Source organism: Malania oleifera, chromosome 11 (assembly GCF_029873635.1).
Source record: "Malania oleifera isolate guangnan ecotype guangnan chromosome 11, ASM2987363v1, whole genome shotgun sequence".
NCBI classification, from domain to species: Eukaryota; Viridiplantae; Streptophyta; class Magnoliopsida; order Santalales; family Ximeniaceae; genus Malania; species Malania oleifera.
Genome location: NC_080427.1, coordinates 42,738,140 through 42,748,674, shown reverse-complemented (window position 1 = coordinate 42,748,674; position 10,535 = coordinate 42,738,140). Strand labels below are relative to the sequence as shown.

Genomic DNA, 10,535 nt, shown 5'->3' with positions numbered 1-10,535 from the left:
TGTCCGGGTTTTCCACAATGGAAGTATGAACCTTTATTTTTCTTATTTTGATTCTTGACATAATTGTACTTCCTCTTTAGATTCCCCTTTTTGGAATGTTGGGGTTGTTTAGAACTGCCTCCTTCTTCCATCATATGCACTTTGGAAGTATGCTTTTTTGCACCTTTTTGGTTCTGCCTAAACACTTCCTCAACTTGAAAATGTTGGCCTAATTGTTCTGCCTAGGTAAGTGCTTATGCGCCAACTAAATGCGCCACTAGCGTCCTACAGCCCATGCCACGCCCATGCCGTGCGCGCACGGGGTGCATTAGAGTATACACTAGCACTATCTCTTAACCAACTTTAAGAGATTATTTCACCTTATCATTTATTAATAACCTTTCCTTTTTCACTTTTTCCAATGTGGGACAAACCACATAACAATAAATACTCCTCATGAATGCTTTAGAAAATTCATAAATGAAAGACTCTGAAAACTTATAAAATCATATATTTTAGAAAATATTTCAACATTCATATATTTCTGACTAAAGGAACCATCCTTGTCTTGATCTACCTAAAGTGTGATGGAGTCATGTCTGTGTTGTGATAAGATTACGTTAATTTTTGTCCAACCACACTCATTCTCATTTATAGAAATACTTGGATGTCTAATCTAGTAATCAAGTCTCATGGCTTAAAAGCCTTTGTCCCAATTAACTTCATCACAGAGGAACAGCGATTCAAATGATAAGGGAGTTAAACTTACATTCCACTAGCATTGAGAGGAACTCCCGTTCTTACAACATAATCCTTATTTTATAACACCTATCACTTATTACCTACTAGCGGAAGTTAAGGAAAATAGCACCATACACTACCCAAGCAAGACATACAAAAGATTAATATCTCTCGATAATCCAACAAGATCTAAGATGAAATCGCCCAACTATATAGTCGATAACCAACAAGGGCAAACACCAAAGCCTCCGGATTGAGAGTACCATGCAGCTTCATTCTCAAATGGATTGTCCATGTGACTCCCACTCACACGAAAGTCCAAGACACCCCTCAAGGATATCAAAAGCCTACCTCTAAGCTCCACTCAGGGGGTTCACTTAGTGTGTAATAAGATATTACGGGACATACGTTGTTCATCTCATAAAATAATGTCTTTTGAAATCTCAATCACAAGAAATTTAATAATCATGCATCTTGACTCAAGAATACCATCATAACTATTATCCAAAACCACCTTAGTTACATACCAAGACCATCCGCATGATACCCTTCACAGTTGAATCCATATTAACCAAAGCTTCCTCCGAGTAAGAATTAACACATCAAAATCATGTGCCACGATCGTGCAACCATGACACCAAGCTTTATTAGCTTTTGCACAGGGATACAACCAGTCACATGGAAAGATAGTCGATGCCATTAAAATTAGTACAAGTTGCATTTTCCCACTAACTTTTTTTAACCACCGATAATGAGTTGCATCTCCACTTAAAATAGATGCATACAACGAACCCGTCCACCAAGTTATGTGAAATTGTATATCATCAGACATCATTGTTAGTTGTTTTTTCATTTTTCCTTTTTTTTTTTTAAATTACCTAATTTGTTTTTTGGGTGACTCCATTAGAGTAGGATAAGAAGAAGAAAAAGGGAAACTTTATCAACTTGCATCCTAATAGATTAAATAGGAATCCCCAAAAAAAAAAAAACACGGAAGGAAAATGCCAAACTAGTGGATGCCAACTGCCATGAGGCTGAAAATGCTATGGCAACTCATAAAAATGACAAAACACTGCTTAATATATAGTTCACACATATGGCTATGGAAACTAAGTTGCTGCAAAAATAAGGGGGAGCATTATCAAAGGCTCCATTCTTTATTCAGGTAGCTCACTCCTCAGGCTTCCCAGCCCCTCCAAACAGTAGCCTTGGCAACTCAGTTGACGCCAAGAGCGAAGGCTCCCATACGGACACATACAGCTTTGGAAACTAAGTTGCTGCAAAAATAAGGGGGAGCATCATCAAAGGCTCCATTCTTTATTCAGGTAGCTTACTTCTCAGGCTTCCCAGCCCCTCAAAACAGTAGCCTTGGCAACTCGGTTGACGCCAAGAGTGAAGGCTCCCATTCGGAGGTCACAGTTGTAGGCATTGCACATTTCCTTCATGTGTTTGAACCCTCTAATCATGTAAGTCCTCAACTCATTGTTTACCTTCTCCTCATCCCACATGAACCCTTGGATGTTCTGCAATGCGAAAAAACCACATTATAACGCATTCCCACAATGGCGTAGTACTCAAAATACTGTTATAGCATTCTATGTATATGCAGTTTGATACCTGAACCCACTCAAAATAACTAACAGTCACTCCGCCAGAGTTTGCATATATGTCAGGGAGAATGACAACACCTTTCTTTGATAGAATCTGCAGAAGAACAAAATAAGTGACATTCAAGTCATTTTGTCATGAATTCTATGCTTTTCGAGCATGTACCAACCTCATCGGCCTCCGGGTCAGTTGGATGGTTAGCCGCTTCAATAATAAATTTGGCTTTAATCTCGTTCGCATTTTCCCTTCAGTAAGACATGAGAACAAACTTTTAGGTGAAATCCAGCAAATAAGAATCTTAGATGGATTTTTCCTTACCAATGGGGAAAAATCTTAAAAAGAGTAGACACCATCGTGTGAGATTGCCACTGATCAATTTCTAGGTAAAAAAATGAATACTAGGGTGGTTAGGATGCTGAAAATTAGGCAGAAGAATCCACTTGAACCAAGTTAATGAGGCACATTTGAGTGAAAAAGATGTCGCATTCAATGCAAAACAGGTTAAGCTTTTTATATTACAAAAAGAAAAATGTACTAATTTGTATGCTCCTATCCTTCCTCCTTTCTATTCCTTTTTTTCCTTTCACAGTTCCGTTGGTAAAATGTCTTATCCCCCTTCTCCCCCTCTTTTTTCCTCTTTAAAATGAGATTGCTTGAATGCTGAATTATAGTTATTCAATTTATAAAGAAATAAAAACAAAGAACTTTTATGATACAAATGATCATGAAAATAACCTGTTGATAACACCCCCAAGGGCTGCGGGGATGAGAACATCACAGTCTTCGACCAAAACTGACTTGGGATCTATTGGATCACCACCACTAAAACCTTTGACTCCACGATTCACCACAGAATGCTCAAGAAGGCTTGGAATATCAAGTCCTTTATCATTCTTAAGAGCACCAGTAACATCACTTACTGCAACAATCTTGCCACCTTTTTCGCTGATAAGCTTTGCAGCCCAAGAACCCACATTCCCAAAACCCTGAGATTGAAAAAAGCATCAATTATCACAGAAACTAGGCTGGTTGAATCTGTAAAGATGATTAATTTACTTTTCTATTTTAGCAAGCCTTCTTCCTATCATTTTTGTGCTTTTAGTATAACCTTTTGAATTGTAAAAGCTTAAAAAACTGTTTAATTCCTTTATGTAAGCTTTGTCCTATTGTCCCTGAAAGGCAATTTTTTTATTTGTGTTGGAGGTGAAGGCATATGCTAGTAATATCATATAAAACTGCACCTGTATAACAAATCGTTGTCCAGCGATGCCCTTTCCATATTCATGAAGCAAGGCCTCTGTTGCATAGAGTACTCCCCTCCCAGTAGCTGCATCTCTTCCTAGGGATCCACCAAGATCCTAAGGTAAACAATGTCATAGGGTCAGGTTTCAGAAACAAATTTCTGTGGTAACAACACAAGGATAGAAACTATTACAATGAGAAAGGCACTCAAATAATTTACTCCAATATTATGCTGTATACTTTTTTCACTTGGTTGTCATCAACCTAATTTATGACGACGATGCATGCTTTCGTTTCCTCAAACATGAACTCTTATTAAGAATGTCAGCAGCCATAAGCAGAAAGTTCCATTCATGTCCTATTGGGTGGCGTATAAGTGAAAAATAAATAAGAAACAACAATCATAAGAGCAAAAGGCTACACTAACTTGTACTCAAAACCTGCCATGAGAATGAAAGGAGGGTCCTCCAAATATACTTACTATAGGTTTTCCAGTCACTACAGCGGGTGAGTAGCCATGAAATTTTGAGTACTCATCCAGTATCCAAGCCATCGTCTGTTTAACCACACCAGAAAAAGGCACAACTGCCAGTCACTAAATGTCATCATTATACCTTTAAACCAAACATATTTGCAAATAAAATCCCACATTTAATTCATCATGAGCATAACTACTTAAAATAAAAAAAAGGTACTTTAGCTAAAAAAAAAATTTCTACTACCTGGGAATTTGTTCCCATATCGGGAGCTGGAACATCTATGTGGACACCAATTAAATCATGTATCTTTTGGGTGAAAACTCTAGTGAGTCGTTCTAACTCAGAGATGCTTAAATCTCCTGGAGCACATCCTATCCCCCCTTTGGCTCCACCATATGGAATGTTTGCTACAGCTGTCTTCCATGTCATCAACTGTGCTAAAGCATTCACCTCATCTGGGTCAACCTACAAATCCATGGAATTATCCAGAAAAACAGGAAAGTATCAAATGAAATATTCGTTATATCATTATTTAAAAGAAAAAATGAATTAGAGAATAAAAGGTTGACTCAACAGTTTGCCCATTCTTCATAAATTTTGTGACACAAGGACAATATTTTTTCCTGAAACTTAAATTGGAAAAAAAAAAAACGGTAAATTAGAAAAGGGCAGGTTCTAGCAGCCATGTTCAAAATACTGTGTGGCTTGATTCTTGGTCTTATCAGGGAGAAACTGCATTTACAGTAAAATACCTAGCACCTAAAAATTTTTTAACACCAGAATGCAAACTACCTCTGGGTGGTACCTAATTCCTCCCTTCATGGGACCTCTAGCATTGTCATGCTGAACCCTGAACCCAACAAAAGACGCCAGTGTGCCATCATCCTTTGGTATGGTACACTCGACCTGAAATTCGATCAAACATAGTTGTAGAAGCAGAGACAAAGTAAGTATAAACGTTCAGTCTGGCTTTGTTCATCACTGTTCTGGTGTGAAGGATCCACATGGGATGTGGCAATCACAGAGCATACTGGGTTAGAACAATAACCTCTGCTGCAGGTGAAGAGATCAAACACAGTTAACACATACAAGGAAAGGCTACGCAACTCATTAGAACCACAATTTATATCAGTTACAAAAGCCATTCTGAGATTGCACACAAAATAATTCAACGACTTTGAATGCAAACAAACATTTCCTAAAAGTTTATTAGGAACTTGCTTAAAGAACAGCGAGACATCTAAATTAGACTGAGGGATGTACCAAATAATAAGATGAGCATGGCTCATATTTGGCAAAATAATATAACTTGTCAATGACTGCCTCAGTTGATCAACTGATGCCAATAGAGAGAAACAATTGACCCTTGAATTTGAAATCATTGGACTGCATGCTAATGCAAGCACAAATATGACTGCAGGAAATGTAATTAAAGTAAATAAGCATGAGCTTATGAAGACAATTTGTATCCTTCCATTTCATAAGATAATATGAAATACCAAACAATGCCTTCCAATAAATATATACAAAAAAAAAAAGTTGAAAACTTGAGAAGTACTAAGGAAATACCAGGCAATTTTTTCTAGTGACCTGAGAAAAAAATTGTTGACTAAGTCCCAATTGAGAAAGGACATTAAGACGTTAACCTATTGCACAGTAAGTTAGAAAGTACAGTGATTGTGTAATTAAGAGACTACGAATAAATCCTACCAGTCCACCTCAAATGTTCGCTATACACAATTCAAACTAAATTGGAAGACAAAACAAGAATGAGGAGATAAGTAAGATCTTCTCCCACCTTGATTTCTCTAAATGGAATTAGTAAACTTTTTTCAAGCTTTGAATCCAATCCCAAAAGCCGTGCTGCCAACTTAAAATTTCTGTTGGTTGCCACTAACGCGTTCATTGTTGTTCCTCAATCTGTAAATGGGTTAAACAAGGTAACATACACTTTTAGGTACAAATGCAAAATAGATTTAATCTCATTTAATTAGTACATTTCCAATTAAAATGAGGACCGCTACCAAATGTTAGATGTCAATATAAGTTAGTCTCTCTCATTCTGATTTGATTTGTTAAAGCTGTCTGTGAGAAATAAGAAGGTTGAAGTTAAAACTCTCGCATTCGAGAAAAACAGAGGATCTTAGGAATAACAAAACGATTCCAGCAAAAGAGCTAACAACAAACTGTCAGAATTATTTAGGAGTTGCAGGCTTTCTAGGTTAAAAATTTGAGTAGATTACCTAAATTACTCAATGATCATTACCCTAACTCCACCTAAATAAATTTCATCTATTTAAGGACATATGGGTATGTTCTTGTTTCTCTTGCCTTACTGATACATACTTACAGTCTTTATCTCCAATACTAGTGGGCATACAGTAGCTTTAAAAAACAGCAAAGCATCTTTAAGTGAAAAAGAGGACCTTGGTAAAGACCTTACAGTAAGACCCCTATTTATAAGATCCAAGGAGTGAAGGAGGTGCTTCTGAAGTTAATACCCATCATGAATCAAGACCAAATGAGTCATCCATTCAATAAAAAAATCAAATGAACTGTTAGATATTATTTCATCTTTTTACATGTAGGCTGCGTAGCTGTACATGTGATAATTTAAAGAAATTCCTGGTTTCAAACTTTCAACAATATGCAGTAGTAAGTGGATATGGTCCTGACCTTTAGGCTTAGGATTGGGGCAGTGTAAAGTGTTGGAAAACATTATTGTAATATACACTTTGTATTCAAGATGTGGTCATATATTTAATTAGCAAGTTATGTTTGGTTATGTACATGTGGTGCTGGTTCCCAAGGAAGAGACAGAATTTGGAAAAGGGTAGTATAAAACATAAAAGTAATGAACCAGTTGAACCTATCCCAGATCCAGATGAGCCTTCCCCTATTCAACTCAGCCAGCAGTATCTCAAAGGCAGTTTGGTATGAACTATGAACTATGAAGTGCTGGTTGTCTTGGACTCTTGAAGTGCGAGGTGAGGCTCATTTAAATTTTCATCCACCTATAAATGCACAATTAATGTGTCATGACTCATGACCCACCAAACCTCCTCTCTCTGCCTCACGAAAAAAGGGCCACTGCTCAACAGTCAATACAACCCTCCTCTCCCAGCAAGCCCCCCTCACACCCTCTCAAAAAAATTTTAACAAGAGAGAACAGAGAGAGAAGCAAGTGAACTGAATCAACACAAACAGCCAAAATAGTGAGTTGCAGTTGAATTAATCAAGCAGATAACTCATACCTGCAGAATGGAGGAAGGAAGAAGTGAGTCACTCAGGGTAGCGGGCTTCAAGCAAGAAGTAGTACTACAGGAAACCTACCAATAAATACAAAAACCCAATTGCGTATACAAGAATCAGAATCAATTCCATCCTCCCACACTGTCAAATATCTGCAACTAAACATTCATTCTGAAAAGAAAAAATGTTCTGCAGGCGTGTATATCACTCATATGCATATACAGAAAGATAGAACAGTAGTAGAGGACACAAATCAAGCTCAAGCGTCTCCAAAAAGCCATCCAGCATGCAGAAAGTTTCAGTTTCAGAGGAGAACAAGATGCCTGATAGATGGTGTTTCCTACTCGACAGACCGAATCAAACTCACCTTTCATTAACATTCTCCATCAGCATGCACTCTCTGTGACCCAGATTGAGATTTTGATACACGAACAGAGAGAGAGAGAGAGAGAGAGCGAGCGAATTGAAATGTATATATGAATCCTCAAAAGTGAAAGAAGAAGAAGAAAGGGATTGTGGCGGTGGGGTTTAATTAAGAAGCTCAAATAAGAATCCTCCGGTGGTGTAGGGGTATTTGTAGTGTGGGGGATCGAGGATTTTCTCTCCATTTTCAGTTACTTCTACAAATTCTCGGAATTGGGTTCTTGGGTTTTCCAAAAAATCTTTGCTTTTTTTTTTTTTTTTCCCCTAATGGGATCTGAAGCCATAAAAATTGCGCCGGCACCATAACGTCATCAGTCAAAATGGAAACATAGGATACACCGCATTTCATATTCCCATCGAAACACCAAACATGTGACTCCGTTTCTATTAACTCCACAAATTCCGGATTTCTTTTTTCTAAAAAATTTAAAATATATATATAACATGCCCAATGAGCTCGTCTGCTTCCCTCACGCATTTAAGAAAGAAATAAAAGTTAGGAAAAAATAAATATGTTTTTATATGATAATACCTCCTTAAAATTGAAACATAAGATGCAATATCAGTATCTCTTTTATTATCTTTCAACTTGCCAAAATTTATTTTGCTAATAAAAGCTCTTTGAATCTAAAGAAGTAGCTTGGCACAAAAATAATTAATAATATTTAAAAATAAATTTATCCTTTTAAATTTAAGCCACTGCTATTTATTGTAGAAAAAAAAATTTGTTAGTATTAGCTCTTAAAAATTCCCAAAAAAGTTATAACTTTAAGTCAATGAAACTTTTAAATAGAAGGAGATTACTTTAAATGTCCATGAGTATAGGGGAATTGTCCACTTTATGGTTCTATATTTTCAAGTTAGTTATAGAGATTATAGTTATTGTCTGTTCAAAGATCAAACATTTTTTAGGAATAGTGTGAATTTAGACAGAATGATAGTGAATGGATTATAAATGGACTCGTTATGTTAATTCCGGTTATAGATGCAAATATAAGAATGGTAATAATAGTAGAAAGGGTGTAAAAAGACTTAAATTATAGAAGATATAAGGAGAGAAAGTATCATAAAGAGAGGAATAAAAGACACTACGGTTTGTCTACCACTAAATTAGTTGTAATATATGTGTGGAGTGATTGAGAGATTTCCGAAAAGATAGTTTGTACACCTATTCACATCTCTTTGAGGTCACACTTATATCAATAATTCAAGTCATAAATCCTAAATATTAATCCGGTCTGTTTCTAAATATTAAAAGTCTAATCATAAAATAGAATCATTTTTAAAGCATCAAAATCTACTAATAAATTATGATTATTTCATAACGTTAAAAGTTTAATTTATTGAAGTTGACATGTTTGTCCAATGCTTGCTCGCCTCATCGCTGATGATTAGACGATTTTCACCTAATGTCTAGGCTATCAACGCCGCTTAATGGTTTTGTGACTTTTGTCGCTTAAGTGGTTACTTATGATTCTTGTGTCGTCTGAAGGATAAGTGATTTACCTCATTTGGTGACTTGAAGTGCGATAAAATGAAATCGGGGTTGGCTCAATATAAGTAGTGGTGGAGAATACAGATGGAGATGGTGAAATGATGATGGAGTTAGCTGCAAGTATGGATTGCCCGAAATGACCCAATGCTCATAAAAACAAAACGAAAGGGCAAACAAGATTTGTTGCTTCTAAAATTTTGCATTAATGTTTTGGGTAGGCATGCCACCTACTTTGGTTTTATTTATAAAGGATCCGAATTTAATCCTCTTTTTCTTAATTTGCTGCAGCCATGCCATCTGCATTTGCATGCACATAGGAGACAAACCAAATGACCCTTTTTATACAAGATGATGTCATTTTCAATTAAAGGACATTCTTCCACGTCTCTTCTTTGTTCTCCTTTATTTTTATTTTTTTTAACAAATTTGAAATATATTAACCGAGATACGTGTAATAGCGATAGTTTGCAAAGAGAATAAAAAATCGATATTTTTTTGAAATAAAAGAGTAAATTTCATAAACTTCATGGAGTTTTTGACAAATTTATGAAAATGATTTACGGGAGAAAAAAAAATATTTTGTCATTAAATGGGCAATTTTATCTGTTCACAAAAGGACATCAACTTCTTTTACTGTTAGACCGTTACAAGCTTGTGCCATTATGAGCTCACGTGACAATAACTGAGACAAATTGGACCTACCCGTTACACACATTCTTTTGCTGTCACATGAGTATGTGATGGTCACGAGCCTATATAAAATAGCATTGCTCTTATTTTACCATGCCTACATGAAGAATGATCTCCTGCTATCAAAGGGCATCATAACTCAATAAGCCATAATGATTATAATCCTTTTTTGCAAAGTGACATTCTCTTAAGGTCATCGTTCATCTTATTTTTACAAAACTAAAGTTTCAAACACACAAAGAAGTGGGAGAGTTTGAGCAAATGTAAAAATGCATACACTAATGAAGAAATGGAAGGAAAGAAAGGCAAATAAGAGAAGTATTCCTTTAGGACAATTTTGTTTGTTATGTTTACGTTTTCTCCTTCTTCTCCAATCTCCATTTGCCCCACTACGTTTGCCATTGCCTTGTCCCTTTCACTCTGCCTAACTTGTCCTCAATGCTCACCAATCTCTCTGTTTTTCTTTTTAACTTTTTATTTTAATCTTTTGCATTGTGCAACATGTGTGAGTGATGCCTTTGACCTCCATCTTCTTCTCAAAACTAGTAGCCCCAAATTTAATTATGCTTCTCTTTGTGAACCATTTAAGTAGGCATGCCGAATGAATAATTTGTGCATAATATGTT

At 36.1% G+C, this 10,535-nt stretch overlaps 1 protein-coding gene across 4 annotated transcripts; it reads right to left on the bottom strand.

Moving 5' to 3' along the window:
* Window positions 1–1,735: 1,735 nt before the first annotated feature.
* Window positions 1,736–8,139, bottom strand: LOC131167869 (glutamate dehydrogenase 1, mitochondrial). Of its 4 annotated transcripts, XM_058126885.1 has the most exons (12): window positions 7,669–8,041; window positions 7,304–7,378; window positions 6,919–7,063; window positions 5,848–5,969; window positions 4,842–4,955; window positions 4,293–4,514; window positions 4,052–4,126; window positions 3,570–3,686; window positions 3,064–3,314; window positions 2,498–2,573; window positions 2,338–2,424; window positions 1,736–2,243 (listed from the first exon to the last, which is right to left on the bottom strand). In XM_058126885.1, exons 4-12 carry the CDS (start codon window positions 5,953–5,955, stop codon window positions 2,058–2,060), a joined length of 1,236 nt encoding a protein of 411 aa, XP_057982868.1. In that variant the 5' UTR covers window positions 5,956–5,969; window positions 6,919–7,063; window positions 7,304–7,378; window positions 7,669–8,041; the 3' UTR covers window positions 1,736–2,057. The 4 variants fall into 4 exon arrangements, with proteins under 4 accessions (XP_057982868.1, XP_057982866.1, XP_057982867.1 ...); XM_058126883.1 differs by lacking the exon at window positions 6,919–7,063 and having other exon boundaries at window positions 7,669–8,139; XM_058126884.1 differs by lacking the exons at window positions 6,919–7,063; window positions 7,304–7,378; window positions 7,669–8,041 and adding an exon at window positions 6,400–6,473.
* Between the last annotated feature and the right edge of the window lie 2,396 nt (window positions 8,140–10,535).